The sequence below is a fragment of the Hyaena hyaena genome, unplaced genomic scaffold (genome assembly GCF_003009895.1).
Source record: "Hyaena hyaena isolate Hyena2069 unplaced genomic scaffold, ASM300989v1 scaffold_198, whole genome shotgun sequence".
Lineage (NCBI taxonomy): Eukaryota > Metazoa > Chordata > Mammalia > Carnivora > Hyaenidae > Hyaena > Hyaena hyaena.
The window spans coordinates 1,735,449-1,753,305 of NW_024080829.1; the positions used below are offsets into that span (position 1 = coordinate 1,735,449).

Below are 17,857 nucleotides of genomic sequence, written 5' to 3' on the forward strand. Positions count from 1 at the left end.
AGAAAAAAATCAGGTAGTAAACAAATCTTCAAATGTTATACCATCAAGCAGAATGCCTAACTGGTTTACTTACCAAAACTATAGAAACCTGCAGTTTTTCACAAATATGAACGTTTAACTAGAAATAGCTCTTATTTCACAAAGTCCAATAACATTCCTATAGCTGAGCATCCTTTGGTTTTACAAATGAAGACACTATTTCTGTTTTGTTTTGTTTTTTAATTTAAACAAACTCTAAACCTCAAACAGAAAATAAAAGACACTCACAGGCATTCATCACTAGATCACCACGAATTTCTGGTTTCCAGTCATCCCACGATGTCTCAAAGCCATCAGCAAAACGAATACAAAAGTTTTTGAAATGCCCTTTACTAACTAGAGATTCTGAAGAACAAGCAGTGATGAGAGTACTTTCAATGGTCAACACTAAAGCAGAACCAATGTCAAGGTCTCCAGTGTGATTAGACTGCAAAATATATTGAAGAAAAAATAAGACAAAAAGCAACATTTTTTTTAATTTGGAAATTCTCACAGAATTCATAGGAACAAAAGTCTTTTGACTTTTGACTTTTTCTAAAGTCAAGGCTAGAAAGCTTCATTAGAAAGTAGCTTAAAAAGATGCCTTCTTTTAAAAACTGTTGAAGTTAAATACATTTGCCATGTACATTTTTTTCTTTTTTAACTCACAAAAGGTTAATTATCTAGTTTTCTATCTCAAGCTTCTGATTTGGTTGTGGGGAACATTCTCACTGTGACAACCACCTTTGGTGTGTATGGCTTTCCTTAGCTCTGTCCATCATGCCATTAAAAACTACTATTTTTCAACTCCTGAGGCATAAATATATGTTGTCAATCCTCAAACCAGGGCTTTTCTTCAGTGACTTGCCAAACAAAACAGTAAAAGATAAATCCATTAAATAACTGGTTACAGGTTATTTATGGTAAATTTTAACAGTAAAATAGACCTTGGTATCTGTTATAATTGTAACTTCTTAGGCTTGATAGGGGTTTATAGCCCTTTTTTGTCTCATACACATGTCCATGCAAATATACGTTCCTAAGAATTGGTCCTAAATTATGAAAACCCTTGCTTTATCCAACACACATAATTTGGAAGTTTCATTACCAACTATTGCAGCTTAAAAGCATTTTGAAATTCCCTACCCTATTTTAGATGAGGTCACTAAACCTTGTTACACAATATTCTTAAATGTTCTTTTGTGTCTATTTTATTAAAAAGTGCATGCCAAAGACTTATTTGCTAAAAAACAAAACATTAAGATTCTGAAAACTAATCTGTTTATTTTCCAATATAAAAATTAAGATTTATCAGATGGGTATCAATCTTATGACAATTCTAAGGGATAGCGCTTCAGATCAAAGTCTCATGAGATACTTATTTAATACACTGTGGATGAATAATGGCTGAAGGAATTCAATCTTACTTGCTATTTACTAAACTCAAGTTATAAACTGTTAATCTGAAAAATTATTATATTCTATATACATAAAAATGGTCAGTAGAATGCTTCACTTTAATCTTGGACTATGATTTGATTTTTTGTACCTGCGCAGTATTTGTGATGGGTAGACATATTCCCAGATCATTCACAGTGAGCTGGAGGAAGAGAGTCCCAAAGGCCTGGGCTGATGTTTGCTGGATACCTGGTAGCATATCTACTACTTCCTTTGTAGCCATATGGATGTCTTTATGTAAAGCCATTCGTTGTTCATTCCAGTTGTCATAAGCAGCCTTATAATTCAGCCAAAACAGCACAGCTTTTTATCATTAAGGCAAAAAGTAAAGAAAGTTTAAATAAAAGCTGTAAAGCTATAAGGCAAGTAAACCTCAAAAGCTGCAAAATCTGGCTTCTTACTAAAATTATTCCCACCAAAAAATAGAGCTTTACAACTAGAAAGGATCTAAGATGATATGGTCAATTTGACTATGAAAAAACAGAAGCAGAAAGCAGGCAACTGCATAATGGCATAAAGGAGAAAATAGTTCAGGTCCATTTGTTCATTTAATAAATTATTAATGTGAAATGTCTATTGGATGGTATGCAACAAGATGCAATAAAAAGTGAAAACACAACATGGTCCCTGACTTTGTAGACCTTACTGTTAAAAATTCCTAAAGGAGAGGTAGATAAGAGTAGGAGTATACACTAAAACGATGTGACCTACAAGGGTCAAGACATTAGAGTCTGTAATAAGAATGGAACCTTAAGGCAAACCTTCATTTAATGCTGTATATAAAGAGAGAAGCCTAAAGAGGAGGTAAACATGAAGGGGCCAGGGAAGTAGAAAGAAAAGCAAGTATCCTGGACACAAAGAGTAGAAAGTGCTTTAAGGAGTTGTTGAAAGCTGATGAAAGGTTAGTAAGACGTGAAATGAAAAGTGCACAGAATTTAGAAAAGTAAAATGTCATCCATAACACTGCCAAAAGAAGTTTTCTAACAGACTTATCACCAGCCAATGCCTACCATCAACTTAAATCTTAAATGGCATCATAAATGGTTTTTCACTACTTCTGAATTACAATTCCAACATAAATGCCCAATACACATTAATGAAACCGTATCTATCTGTTCAACGTTATTTCCTATTATTTCTTTTATGAAAGCTGCAATAGTTTTTAGCCCTCTGTGTTCATATATATTCATTCATATTCTCTCTCATTTGGTAAACATTTATATAGTGCTTACTCTAAGCCAGGGACTGTTCTAGAACTTCAGATACAAAGATAAGCTGTCATTTCTTTGTCTCCCTGGTAAACTTCTAACTCCAAGTAGAATCTGAAGAATGTTAGTTTCCCCTCTAGGAAGCACAGGCAAAGGAAGAGGCTCACTCAGATACTAGAACGTGTATCTCTCTAGCTCCTCTCAGTAGTGTACTTTGCTCTCTTTCCCAATGGACTGAGAATTCCTTGAGGGCAAGGATCCTGTTTTCCTTATTTGTATCCCATTCCCACCCAGGAAATGGTTACAGAATAAGTGAACAGACAGTGCCAAAACAAATGGGTACATTAGTTTTTGAAAGGAAAAACCTTATTAACATTTATAATTAAAATTCTGAATCAGACATTCTACGTATCCCATGTAGAAGGCAAATAACTTTAAAAAGCAAAATAACTTTAAAAGCTGAAAGGAATAAACAAAAAACTCTTCTTGGATCCTCACATTTCAAGTTTAGGAGACATTTAGCTGTCAAGCATTTACACTGGTAAACTACAAATGATCCTTATCCAGTATTACCAAAATGTTTCTAAGTCCAACAAAACAGCGTTGATGGACTTTATCTTACCTCTGTCAAAGGCTACGGGCTGTGCATAAACAATTGGTCTATTCAAGGTAATAAGCACAGCTTCTCTGTCTGAAGAACCACTGATTTCTTCTCGGAGGGCATTTCTTAATCCAATTCTGGTTTTAAAATAGGCAACTTGATGAAAATCAGAACCAGCTTCCTCATAAACCTAAAACAAAATTAAAGGCTCAATAAAATCAAGTAATGGAAAATGTTCTGATAAAAAAAACCTAAACATTTTAATCATTTCTAGCAAAAAAAAAAAAAAAAATCCCCCCATGAGGTGTGAAATTTTTATAAAATAAAATCTGACTTATTGCTGTGTGTGTGCACAGATGCTCAATTTTTTATGTTTAACATATGGTATGAAAAACTTGCCAATATTAAATACTAAGAAACTTAATATTTAAGGGGCGCCTGGGTGGCTTAGTCGGTTGAGCGTCCGACTTTCACTTAGGTCATGATCTCGCGGTTCGTGGGTTCGAAGCCCGCACTGGGCTCTGTGCTGACTGCCAGCTCAGAGCCTGGAGCCTGTTTCAGAGTCTGTAACTCCCTCTCTCTGACCCTCCCCTGCTCACGCTGTCTCTCTCTCTCTCTCTCCTAGAAATAAAAAAAAACATTAAAAAAATTAAAAAAAAAAAAAAACTTAATATTTAAGAGTTGGCCAATGTTAGTGCAGAGTACTGAAATAAAAGATAATACTTAAGAAAATCAAAAGAAATTATAAACAAATATTTATGAAGATGCTGAAGTAAGTTTCACATGATTGCATTTGCACTAAACTATAATAATTTAACACCCAAAACACTCAATGCCAAACTAAAACTGTAAAGGCCTTCTTAAATGGGGTTTTACTCTAATTTACAATTTGAAATTTTAGGAACATTAAATACTTTTTTAAAGTATAGTAACATTTAAAGTAGTTCAAATTGATACACAAAATTAAAAGCCAAAATGCTAATGTCAGTATATTCTATACTCACCTGATGTTTTACAATTTGTCCTAATGCCAGATTTAAATCCACTTGGCATTTACCAAATAGTTTCAGATAGCTGCTACTTCCTGGTGAGGCTTTGGTTTGAAGTCGGTTTGAAAGTTCCAGTTCTATCAATCCAGTTTCAAATCTTACAGCTCTCATTGATGGAGTTGTGGCTGTTACTTGGATGCCCTAGAAGATTGTATGTTAGTAGGAAAAAAACAATCTTAAATCAACAATAGACACTCACTCAAAATGAAATCTTTCAATATCTGATAAAATAGCCACGTTTAAAATACATATGGGTTGTCTAATGACCTGATAAAGCTGTCAACATTCCTTAATTTCCCATATTAGTAGGGAATTTTTTAGCTATTAAATTTCACTTTAGTATTTTGTATTTAACATCTGAACTGTTCATGGGTTAAAAATATTAATTATAATTAATGAGCTATTTGGTAATAATGGTATTTTTAACAACACTGATATCTTAAATATCAGAAATATTAACACTTCTATTAATGTATTATTGTTAATTGAACAAATGTACAAAATATAGAGTTACTTATAACTGTAATAATTAGAAAAAAATCAAAATATTTACTAGCAGAAAACAGTTAAATAAACTGTTACAACTATATAACAAATAGTACAGCTGTTGAGGAAGATAAAGTTGATCTATATGTTCCGACATGGAAAGGTATCCAAAATTTTTAAAATGAATAAATATATGCATATGTAAAAATGCAATACAAAAGAGTCCTAAAGGATATTCAATTGTTAAACTCTTTTCTCTTGAGTGGATGGGGTTATACTTCATTTTTATTTTCTACTTGGTACATTTATGTATCATATGGATTTTCTATAACTAGCATACATTAAAAAATTAGAAAAATACTTTGAAAAGTATAATTATTTATATTTTACCTTAAACTGTAAGTTCAGGGAATAGAGTAGAATTTTGGGCTTATCTCCATCTGCTGTTCCATCATGTTCATTCCAAAGAGGAATAGGCTGCTCCCCACCTAAAGAGGGTAAATAATTGAGGGTGTGAGGCAATCACTTTAAAAGGAAAGTGAGGGGTGCATGGGTGACTCAGTCGGTTAAGCGTCCAACTTCGGCTCAGGTCATGATCGTACAGTTCGTGGGTTCAAGCCCCGCATCGGGTTCTGTGCTGACAGCTCAGAGCCTGGAGCCTGCTTCAGATTCTGTGTCTCCCTCTTACTCTGACCCTCCCCTGCTCACACTGTCTCTCTATCAGAAGTAAATAAAACATAAAAAAAAAGGAAAGTGATAATTATTTTGTTCATTTAAAAAAATAAAACCTTATTGTCTGTTCTCTGATTATTAACCCAATTGTTATCAGGGAAATTTAACCATGTTACATTTCACTGACACAGATATAAGATAGGGATAATACTGCATATATAGGCATTTATTAAGAACATTTTATAAGGACAAAACTAAAACATTATGTATATAATTAAACAAATGTAATTATATGTCTCAGAAAATACATTTGTAGGGAAAAAAGTAAATTGGACTAGTTTCTCCAATCAAAGGTGTTGCTTACATTTATATGTGCTGCAAACAGAAAAGAATTAAAAAAAAACAGAGAAATTTTTAAAGTAAGCTAATATATGCTAATAATAAAGAGTAGGACAACAGAGGTTTGTCCTAAAAATTAAAAAAGAAAAAAAATGAGGCAGGGTACCCTGGGATGGAGATCCTATTAACAGATCCTTTGTTGTACATCAATATGACATCCACAAAATAATGTTCTAATATTTTAATGTATAACTTCCATTTCCACTCTTCTTCCTCTTGACTAAAAATATTTTCTGCATATGTATCTTTAAATTCTCCATCTTAAAGTGATTAATCTTTTTGTATGTATGCTGAGTTTAGCATCATCCCAGGGAGCATATTCATGTGGGATGGGAAGCTTTCTCCACTAGGGAATCAAATTGATGCAACCCATAAATTTGGTTAAAGAAGAAAAATCACATGGTCATATCAAGAGATGCAGGAAATGGGGTGCCCGGCTAGTTCAATCTGGAAGACTGTGCAACTCTTGACCTTGGGGTCATGAATTGGAGCCCCACTTTGGGTGAAGCGATTACTTGGTTGTGGAAGCAACCAAGGAAGGGATAAATAGGTGGAACACCAAGGATTTTTAGGATACTGAAACTACTCTGGAGGATACTATAATGGAAAACATATGTCATTATACATTTTCTAGACCCACAGAGTGTACAACACCAAGAGTAAACCCTAATGTAAACTATGGACTTTGGGTGAATATGGTGTGCCAATGCAGATTCATTATTTGTAACAAATGTACCACTCTGGCGGGGGATATTGATAATGGAGGAGGCTATACACGATTATATCCTATAATGGACAGGATATTTGGAAAAAACTCAGCAACCTTCCCTCAATTTGCTGTGGATCTAAACATGCTCTAATAAGTAAAGGCTATTTTTTAAAAAGCCTATTTGTTTTGTTGATCTACCACAGCCGTGAATATCTTTTATTTATTTATAAATAGTTTATTGTCAAGTTGGTTTCCATACAACACCCAGTGCTCATCCCCACAAGTGCCCTCCTCCAAGCCCATCTCCCCCCTTCCCCTCCCTCCCATACCCATTAGTCCTCAGTTTGTTCTCAACATTCAAGAGTCTCTCATGGTTTGCCTCCCTCCCTCTTCCCTCCCCACTTCCCCCCTTCTTCTCCCCCATGGTCCTCCATTAAGTTCCTCCTAATCCTCCTATACGTGCAAACATATGGTAGCTGTCCTTCTCTGCCTGACTTATTTCACTCAGCATAACACCCTCAAGGTCCATCCATGTTGCTACACATGGTCACATTTCATTCTTTCTCATTGCCATGTAGTATTCCATTGTATAGATAAACCACATCTTCTTGATCCATTCGTCTGTGAATATCTTTTAGTAGTTTCAGAAAAATTTTTTTCTTAAAATGTAAAAGCAAGAATTCCACCTCTTACAAAATTTATTACACAATAACTTTAGCTTATAGAAATATCAGATACTATTAGTCACAGTAACTCCATTTTTTTTTACCTCATTATGAATTAAATATACAAATGGCCCAATTCTCAGAAGATAACCTCCTTATATGTTTCTAAGATGCGTGTACATATTCAAAAATAAATCTCTTTCTTATCTTTACTAGGTCAGTGCTTATCTATGTCTTTCTAACATCCAGGGAGTCCGTGACAGTAAAATTTTAAGAATTGATTCCTCAAAAAAGAATTTTCCTAACAAACGTGATGATTTATGGAAATGAGTATTCATATTCAATATAAAATGTCCTAGAGCTAAATGTAATATTAAGAAAAGCATGGGGAAAAGGTATAAAATATAAAGAATAAGGACAAAAACTATGAAGATTATGGTAGAGAAGGGAAGCAATACAAAGATTAGAATACTAAGAAACTTGGCTACAAGGGTTCAAAGTATTCCCTCTCAGTAAAGTGTTACCTTCTCTGGTTTTGATAAGATCTCCACTCCATGAGGTTCAGAGGCCAGTTAGATGATACATGACTTACTTTCATCTATTTTCCTAGAGTTCATGGTGGTCTCCAATCAGGAAGGAATGATTCAGGGATCAAACTTAACCAGTAAATGATTTTAGTATCTGAATCTTATCTCTGAATTCTTCAGTGATTGGTTCATCTTCATGGTTAGAATATTAATTTTTAGCTTTTTTTTCCAGTTCATTCTTCATAGATCTAGGGATATCCTTGTAACTCCTCATTGACTGCAACTCAAAGGTTAAGAAAAGCCTTTCTCGGTCCCCTGGGTGGCCCAGGTCATGATCTCTAGGTTCCTGAGTTTGAGCATCAGTAGAGCCCTATTTGGATCCTCTGTCTTCCTCTCTCTCTGCCCCTCCACTGCTTGTGCATGCTTGCACGCACTTGCGCACTCATGTGTACACACTTTCTCTCAAAAATAAATAAGCATTAGAAGAAAAAGATTTTAAGAAAAGCCTTTCGCCTTCAAAAAAACATCTTAAAGGCAACTTATAGTGGCAGTCTGATACTAGCACTCTACAATGCTAGGTTTTTAACCATGAAAGATATAAAATTAGTTACTTTGTCTATTTATTTTTTCATTATATATATTCAGTGATGACAGATTGAAAATATTCTTTAAAGCCCATAAAAAGTTAACAGCTTAAAATATTAACTTCCATATTCCAATGTCCTAATGTGATTTTAACCAGGTAGATGGGCCACATCTAAACTTCTGTATATTCCTCAAATAGATACCTTCAGTGGCAGAAAGGAGGGCTATGTTATTTATTTATTTCTTCCTGAATGCTTTGTATTCAACCATTTTCAGCAAAACTCCAAGGCTACCAAAGATCTAATTTTTTTATGACTTAACCTATTAAATTCTATAGCTCTACTGGGCTTTTTCAATATAATCATTTAGTAGCTTCCCAACCTCAGATAAAATCAGAACCAGCCCATGAGAAGCAGGAAAATCTGTTGCTCACACAAGTGCTACATAATTTATTTCCCTAATGAAATGAATTTTGTCCCCTTTTGAAGCCTTATCAAATATTTGTCTATAAGCTTTGCCTGCACCTTCTCTACCACTCCTTTCTTGCCAAACTAGACTTCATTTATAAGGGTTTGGATTTGATTTCCTCTGTGAAGCCTTTTCTGATTCTTTAGACTAGTTTCTTCTCTGACACACAGTACCCTGTTATTATCATGCATAGAACTCATTAAAATGATAATTGAACACCCAGATACTAATTCAATAAATATGTTAAATGAACGAATGAACTTATTCATCAATAAGGAGGAAGCTCCTCTTGATGATAATTTATAGACGTGGTTCCACTATTATTTTAACATGCTTATACCCATACTGGAAATATTTAGCTCCAAGAATTCTTACACAGAGTCAATGTATTGTCCATCTTAATACTTCTTAATACTTTATCTTGTGAATTAAAGGTTAAACATTTTTAAAATAAAACATACATTTCCTGTTAAAATGTAAAACTGTGATTAAGAAGCTCATTTGTAATCTACTCTTGAGGCATAACAAAAATTTCATAAGGGTTGGTATAGATGGTTTACCATGTAGCATGCAGGATCACCATATAGTATAGATTAAAGTCAAAATCTTAATATTGATCTAAATCTTGTTTCCCAAATGTATCAGATTAGTTTGGTTAACAGACATATACTACTCGCTCTTTTTGTGGGGATGGGGAGAGGAAGCATAAAGGAGTTTTGTGAAGTTTATAAATCATAAATGTATACATTATACAAGACAAAAGTAATAAGCAAAACAATCTGTAGGTGGAAAAGCCAAAAAAAAGAATGCAGGGTTTTTAGGGAGTTACTCAACAAAAATATCTAAATGATAGGATGAATACTCATACCACAGAAGGTAGCAGATTATCTTACCAGAAACTTTCTGTATTACTTCATTAACTTCCTTCATGAACACTTTCTGTACAAATACCAAGTGGTTGAGAAGATCAGTTGTAAGATTATGTTCAAATGAGCCAACCTGCCCAAACAAAATCAGAATATTAGATTAACACTACTGACTATATTTGTTTTAAATACATCTTTTGCTCACATAAGTCATCCCAAACTCTGAAGAAAAACAATGAATTATCTACATACTAGTTTAAAAAAGGTTAAAAAATATTCACATTGCCCAACACTTTACTGGTGTGACATTGTTATGGGCCATTCCTCAAATTTATTTTTTAAATAATAATAGCCAATAAGGTATCTTTTGAAAGTGAATGAAATTTATACTTTATGTAACCTACTAATATCAAAATTGAAATTCTGTCCAGAGTAGTATCTATTTTCAATGACTACTGTTGTAGTGTTAGAACCACAAACAAGTATCATTACATATGAAAGTAAATTTATTTACTCAAATATTTCTTGACCATCTACTTTGTGTACCTCATTAGATGTTAAGGATATAGCTTTGAATAAAAACAAAAAAAATATGGCTCTTATATTTGTATGATTTAGCTAATCAGATATATTCAGTCAGCTTTGATATATGCTCTGTGATTAGTATAAGGCATAAAATTTCTTGGGAGAATTAATAAACAGATTAAATAGGAAGCAGGTCCTAACTGAAGTTGAGTATAATAGTAAAGATAGACTGAAACACCCTTATGAATAAAGGAAATGCTTCAAATTTGCCACTTTGACAGCAATCATATTTTGATCAAAATTGAAGAGAGCAAAATAGATTCAGTAGTCTTTAATTAAATGAGAAGGCACATAAAATCTAAGTTGCCCTGGACATTTTTTATTTTTTATAGAGTAGTGCAAAATGGGCTAAGTGATTTTCACATGTATTTATTTCAGGCCATTATAAACCGGGCAACTCTCTGAGGAATGCAATTTTAGATTCTTTCAAGTGTTTATAATTAACTGTATTCTTAGCAAATCTGGGATTGTGTTCTGCCTCAATTACAAACTTTATACCTTTTTAATATTAGTAAGGAATTATGCAACATATTGCATTAGATTTACTTTCTGTCAAATGAAGCATTTAATAATAGTATTGCTAACCTAGAATTTGGAGCACATATTTTTCAGAATAGAAAGCACAAATGAAATATGCTTACTCATTATTTATTTTAGGGAGAGCGAGTGGGGGAGATCAGGGAGGTGGGGGCGGAAAAGAGAGAGAGAGAGAGAGAGAGAGAGAGAGAGAGAGAATATATTAAGCAGGCTCCATGCTTAGTGCAGAGCCCAATACAGGGCTCGATTCCCCTGGGATCATGACCTGAGCTGAAATCAACAGTCAGACACTTAACCAAATGAGCCAACCAGGCACCCCTATAATCTACCTTTTAAATAAATATCTGACTTCTAGAATCTTGTACACTGTTTTCTTTGTACATTTTTCACACAAAGAAATCCCAACTATTTGAGAAGTGGTAGGGTAAGCAGAGTCTAACAAAGGCAAACCAGACTTAAATATCTACCATAGCTGTAATACTTCTAGCAAAGAGCACACAGAGCATTCTCATAAATGCTTCACATTCTAGAGAATAAAACTTAGGAAACAAATAATTAGAAACTGCTTTGTGATAAAGCTACAATTGTTTCTAACAAACTGACAAAGGAAGCTGAGAGACAGCACTGTGTATGAATCCTATATCTCTCACTTGATAGTGAGGGAAGTTATTTCTCTTCAGCTTCAATTTTCTACTGTATCAAATTAGTATAATAACAGATGACCTGCTTACCACAAATCAAACTAAAAATATATATCCAAATGTTTTTTAAACTTGTGACAGTTGTGCCAATATAAAGTGAAAACATAGGGGCGCCTGGGTGGTTCAGTTGGTTAAGCATCCGACTTTGGCTCAGGTCATGATTTCACGGTTGGTGGGCTCGAACCCCATGTCGGGCTCTGTGCTGACTGCCAGCTCAGAGCCTGGAGCCTGCTTCAGATTCTGTGTCTCCCTCTCTCTCTGACCTTCCCCTGCTCACGCTGTCTCTCTCTCTCTCTCTCCCAGAAATAAATAAAAACATTAAAATTTTTTTAAAAAATGATGGAACCAGGTATGCTGGCTTTTAATTTCCCCTAGTAAAGAAATTAGTCTGTGAATTTGTAATTATTTCATCTGTCTGTATGACCTTTAGATTGTTAATAATTATGTATACCTGATGAATTGTATAACCTCCTAAAGGCTCAGTTTCTTTACATACAAAATAAGAAATATATCTACTGCTTAGGATTGATTTAAGTATTGTACGAGTCAATGCATATAAATATTATTAGCTTTTTTATAATAAAATGAACCATAAAAGTATTAAAGAGACGGATGTGAAACCTAATATTAGATATATAAATTCAAAGATGACTAATACAAAAAAGAAATCATGTTTAAATGAAACTATAGAGAAAGAGGCAGATATATACACACATGTACATACAAACACACCAGATTCGGCACAGAATTCCATAAGAATAAATGATTTAATGATTTGTCTTAAAAGTTTGGATCACTACATATATTTTGGTATGCCTAAATCTTAAAGACTCCTAAATGATACAGCATAAGAAAATTAAAATTAAAAAGTAAACTTACTTCTGCCACACAACGTAGATAATTTCCCTGTAAATAGTACCCCTGTTTAGAAGGTAGTTCATCTATACTCCACACCTGATCTGAATAACTATCATGCTCTTCCATTATATATTTTCCTGACATAGTCACAGGAGGAAGGTTGAGACTGGCAGAAGGAGGAATTGTTGACATGTCTGTGGCAGAAACTTTTGAAGTAAAACGTAATCTGTGATTTGGCAGCTCAAATGTAAACCTGGTCTGTGCACCTGTGAGAAATAAGCAAAGTTATTGTTTGTTCAGGTGTTCATTCACTCTTTTGTTTAAAACATGGTTTCTAAAAAAATGCATACATATCCCAAGTAAAATAAATCTTTAAATATATGTGCGGGTACTATAAAGAGTCAGTCAGTATTAAGCCAGCAAGTATTATTTATTAAGGCTACTAGGTGCCAACCACTGTGTTAGGTGTTAGTGAGACACCTACAGATGTTCTTTATTTCATAGAAGGTAGAACAGAAAGAAACTACCCTTATCATAGAAGAGTTACAATGAGAAATAATAGTTAAGTATCAAAAAATTCCAATCCACATTCACATTCATATTGCTTTATTAACAGAGAAGTTAGCACTTAACAACTTGCCTCCAGATCCTGATTCAGTATGGAAGAAAATAAGGAAAACTGTCAAATCACTACACTGTACTCAGGTATAAAATTATAAATTCATCAGATATAAAATTATATAAACCCATGTATTTTTTACATTAACAATAATTATTAATGGTACCATATACCAAATAAGGATATGGATAAGTTTTAGTTGACTAAAACTACTGTTGGTTCTTAACACTTAAATCACTTAAATCAACAATTTGGCATGCAGTTGTTCAATTATAAATATACAACCTATACTGTTATTCAAGCCATATTTCTCCAGCTATTTCTGAAGGCATGAAAGAATAGAAGAAGGCTTGTTAAAATCAAGATCTATTATTACTCATTGCATATACTGTACTAGTATAGTATTATATACTAATGTATACACGTGTGTGCCTTTCCAACAACAAAATCTTATACTGTTCTATACATTACCAATTCTCTCCACTCAAACATCATTAAATAGCCTATTGCGCCTACATACATATTAAAATGTAATAAATATTCCTAGAGTTCTCAATTGTGCCAGAAATAAATCTCTTTTTTCAAAATACTAGTAGGAGGTCACCTCCTATATGTTACATCCACTATATTCACTCACTATACAATAATATGAGTTAACAATAAACAGAAAAATGCTCTTTCATCAACTGGTGCAACTATGGATAGCCAGACACGTCAAGACTGCTCTGATCTTCTCTTACTAACTCCAACCAGGCAGCCTCAGTGACCATCACCTGCAGGTTGCAAAAGGGTGAGGGTTATTTACCACAGTAACTACCACTTCTATTACCACCACCAGCATTACCAAATAAAATCATCAAGATTGTAATCCTAGGCCTCAGGTCATCTCTTAACACTAGGACAGTCATTCTTTTACTACTTCTGTCCCTTTCCTTCATTTCAAGAAGAATTATGTGTTCCTATCTGTCTGAATATTTGACAGTACATTTACTTTGTTCCTAAATATCTGTATCTTCTAGTTCCAAACTGCCTATTTGGCTTCTGACTTACTGCGTCTGTCGACTCTTCTATTTCTTGGATGCCCTGAATAAATGGCCAAGATGAGTCTACCCTATTTCAGGCCAATATCTGAAGGCCTGATCTTCTGACTCTGCAAAATCTGGAAATCACTTTAGTGTTTCTCTTTTCTAGTAACAAAAAGAACTAGATATTCATAAAAATCCCTCTCAATGAAAAAAATTAAAATGTTTGGAGTTGGAATAAAAACATACATTTAAATATATAAAAATACATATGTGTATATATTTATATATGTGTATATATGAATTTAAAAATTACTAATATAACTTACGTTAATGGAATAAAGGAAAAAAACATTTTAATTTCAATAGCTGTAGTAAAAAGCATCTGATAATATTCACTAACTTTTCTTCATAGAAACTTTTAGCACACTAGGAATAGAAGTGAATTTTCTTAACCTGATAAAGGGAACCTTGCAAAACCTTACAGTAAACATCATATTCATTCATGAAATTAATTCCCTTAAAAAATGAGAGTGAGACAAGGATGTCCATAATACCCCCTTTTCTGAACATTATAGCAGAAGCACAATAAGAAAAAGAAATAAAAATTCTTAAAGACTAGAAAGGAAGAAAGAAAAGCCTAATTTGCACATGGTACAAGTATCTACTTAGGAAACTCCAAAGAATCTTATTAACAATAAAAAAATAATTTGATATGATTGAGTATAAAGTTGACACAAAAAGATCAAGCACATTTGTACATACCAACAACAGCTTAAAAAATGCCATTTTACAAAATAGCCCATTTGTAATAACTAAACAACAACATAAGGTACATAGGTATCTACACAAATAAATATATCTTTTAACAGAGGCACAAAAACCTTAAGTAGAAAAATTTTAAACTCTGTAGAAAAGCACTAAAGAAGACCTAAAGAGACAAAGAAATACATATTCAAGAACCGAAGGGTTAAATATTGCATCAATTCTTGGCATCAAACAATAATGTCCATTCTCTCCAAGTAAATGTAAACATTCCTATAAAGATCCAAATAGGCATTTTCAGAAAATTTGACAAAGTGATTCTAAAATGTATATGAAGGAACAAGTAACCAAAAATAACCGAGATAACTCCTAAAAAAGGAAATGTCAGATAGCAGTATGATACTGGAAATAGGTGGTGCAAATAGCTCACCAGTAAGGGTGCAAATGGGCCAATGAAGCATAATAAAGAACTCTGAAACAGACCCCACATAGATCAACACATAATAGATGACAAAAATGGACTGTGTATAGCACCGAAAAAAAGAGAAAAGTCAATAAATGATGCTGAAATAATTGATTAGAATAATCTACACCAAATTAAAAAATTAAATTCTATATAGATGAAGAACTTAAAAGGCAAAATTTAAAAACATTTAATAGAAAATATAAGAAAATATCATCATGATACTGGGAAGAGAAGGATTTAAGATATAAAAATACACATCATGTAAGAAAACTGGTAAATTCAACTACTTGAGAATTAAGAATATCTACTGATCAAAAGACAACAAAATGAAACAAGCTTCTAATGAGGTAACAATATACGTTAAATTTAGAACATCAACACTTTACATACAAAACATATAAAGAATCTTCTGTGAACCAAAAAAGAAATACAAATGGTTCAATGGTAAAATGGAAAAAAAATACCCCAGAAGAACTATTAACAGGCACTTCATATAAGAAAACATATAAGGATATCTTAACAAAAAAAGTTCAGCTTCATTAATTACAGAAATAGAAATTAAGACCACTGTGAGATACTGTTCCACCTGTACCAGACAAAGCAAATATTTAAAAGTCAGATAATATTAAGTGTTGACAAGTATATGGAATAATGGGAACTCTCATCTAGTATAAGTAGGACAGTAAATACTGGTGAACACAAGTACTTCGAAAAACAGTTTTGTACTTCCTAATAAAACTCAAGATGCATTTACCCTAGAGTCTAGCTGTACGACTCCTAAAGTAAATGCCCTTGAGAAACCAACTCATGCACATGTGTACCAAGAGATGTGCATGAGAACAATTGTAATAGCAAAGAAGTAAAAGGAGCCAAAGTTCCAACAACAGCAGAGTGGATAAACTGTAATATAATCACTTAATGGACTATTATATTTCTATGAAAAATGGATGAACTGTAGACACATGAATTAACAGATGAATCTCAAATAAAATGTACAGCAAAAAAAAAATTTCCCTTTAAAAAACACATTATTGGGAGTCCATACAAATAAAGTTCAAAACATAAGCCATTTATGAGTATATACGTATGTGGTAAAATTATAAAGAAAAGCAAAGGAATGGGTAACACAAAATTCATGTGAGTAGTTATGCCATGAGCAGTCATGAAGAATATCTGGTGGATATCTGAAGAATATTCACTGACAGAGCCTTCACAGTACTGGTAATGTTTTCATTCTTAGTTTGTGTAATGGGTTGGTAAGGTCATTTTTTTTTTAATCTTGAAACTGTGTGTATATAATTTAATTTACATACTTTTGTATATATGATAAGCTTCAGAATAAAAATACAACAGCAAAGAATTTTCGAAGACTGTATAAGTAAGGATCACAAAACCTTATAGAAGTAGTTATTTTGAAGAAGCCAAATAACTTCTGATTTGAGCTAAATGCACCCAATGTGAAAATACACCAAGTTATTCCGGCTATAAAGTAACTATTAGCTGTAGTAATTTATTCAACCTCTAAATTAGAAATGACCTTAATAACTGAATAACTTTGAAGACTTCAAATAAAAGCAGGGTCCCTGGTCATTCAGGGAAGGTGTAACTGGTATTTTTCACTTGACTGAAGAATATCATTAACAAAATGTAAAAGTGTCTGATTAAAGTTATTTATATTTTCAATATAATATCTATACAACCAAGTGTACCTTTTCATCAAAATATTACTAATTTCTCAAACCAATCATAAATTTTAAGAGACCGAATTCAAAATTCAATGTTACCTGTCATTCCATGACTTCTCATTCTTCCCATTTTATATTCTGCTTTTAGAGATGGTAAAAGTGCTGCTCCAATGGCTATACCATCTAACATGGCACTGAACTTAAGAACAATAGGCTTCTTTTCTAAACCTTCCGGTAGCTGAGGAAATTCATTTGTTTCAACAGGAGTTTGATTAACACTTGTTGGGGTTTTTTCAGAAGGTAGAGGCGTTGCAATATCTTCTTTCACAGGCTGTGGGCTATAAAGCAAAAAAATAATTTTAAAGAGACACAATTAGCAAAGCCTGGGTGGCTCAGTTGGTTAAGTTTCCAATTCTTGGCTCAGGTCATGACCTCACAGTTCACGAGTTCGAGCCCTGAATTGTGATGGCTCCACACTATCAGTACTTGGGATTCTCTCTCTCCCTCTCTCTCTGTCCCTCCCCTGCTTGTGCTCTCTCTCAAAAATGAATAAGCTTTAAAAATAAATAAATAAAAATAAAAAAGACACAATTAGAAAAGCTACCATTTTATTGCATAAAACTATTGCAATTCTCAATGTAAAATAGCAAAAGATCACTGTAAACAGATATTTTCTTTCTACTACCAGGTCACATTAAGACTTCCTAAAAAAGCCACTGGAAAATGATGATCTAGAAAAGTAAACAAGAGGGGCGCCTGGGTGCTTAGTTGGTTAAGCGTCCAACTTTCCGACTTTCGCTTAGGTCATGATCTCGCGGTTTGTGGGTTCGAGCCCCGCGTCAGGCTCTGTGCTGACTGCCAGCTCGGAGCCTGGAGCCTGTTTCAGTCTGTGACTCCCTCTGTCTCTG

At 33.4% G+C, this 17,857-nt stretch overlaps 1 protein-coding gene across 1 annotated transcript in view; it reads right to left on the reverse strand.

Moving 5' to 3' along the window:
- KIAA1109 (KIAA1109 ortholog) overlaps window positions 1–17,857 on the reverse strand; it is a 211,584-nt gene that overhangs the window by 48,318 nt on the left and 145,409 nt on the right. The window contains exons 52-59 of the mRNA XM_039241608.1: window positions 17,049–17,287; window positions 12,414–12,658; window positions 9,739–9,844; window positions 5,211–5,308; window positions 4,290–4,475; window positions 3,307–3,475; window positions 1,568–1,779; window positions 268–466 (exon numbers count right to left, since the gene is read on the reverse strand). Coding sequence (XP_039097539.1) covers window positions 268–466; window positions 1,568–1,779; window positions 3,307–3,475; window positions 4,290–4,475; window positions 5,211–5,308; window positions 9,739–9,844; window positions 12,414–12,658; window positions 17,049–17,287 — 1,454 coding nt within the window. The remainder of the gene's footprint in view (window positions 1–267; window positions 467–1,567; window positions 1,780–3,306; window positions 3,476–4,289; window positions 4,476–5,210; window positions 5,309–9,738; window positions 9,845–12,413; window positions 12,659–17,048; window positions 17,288–17,857) is intronic.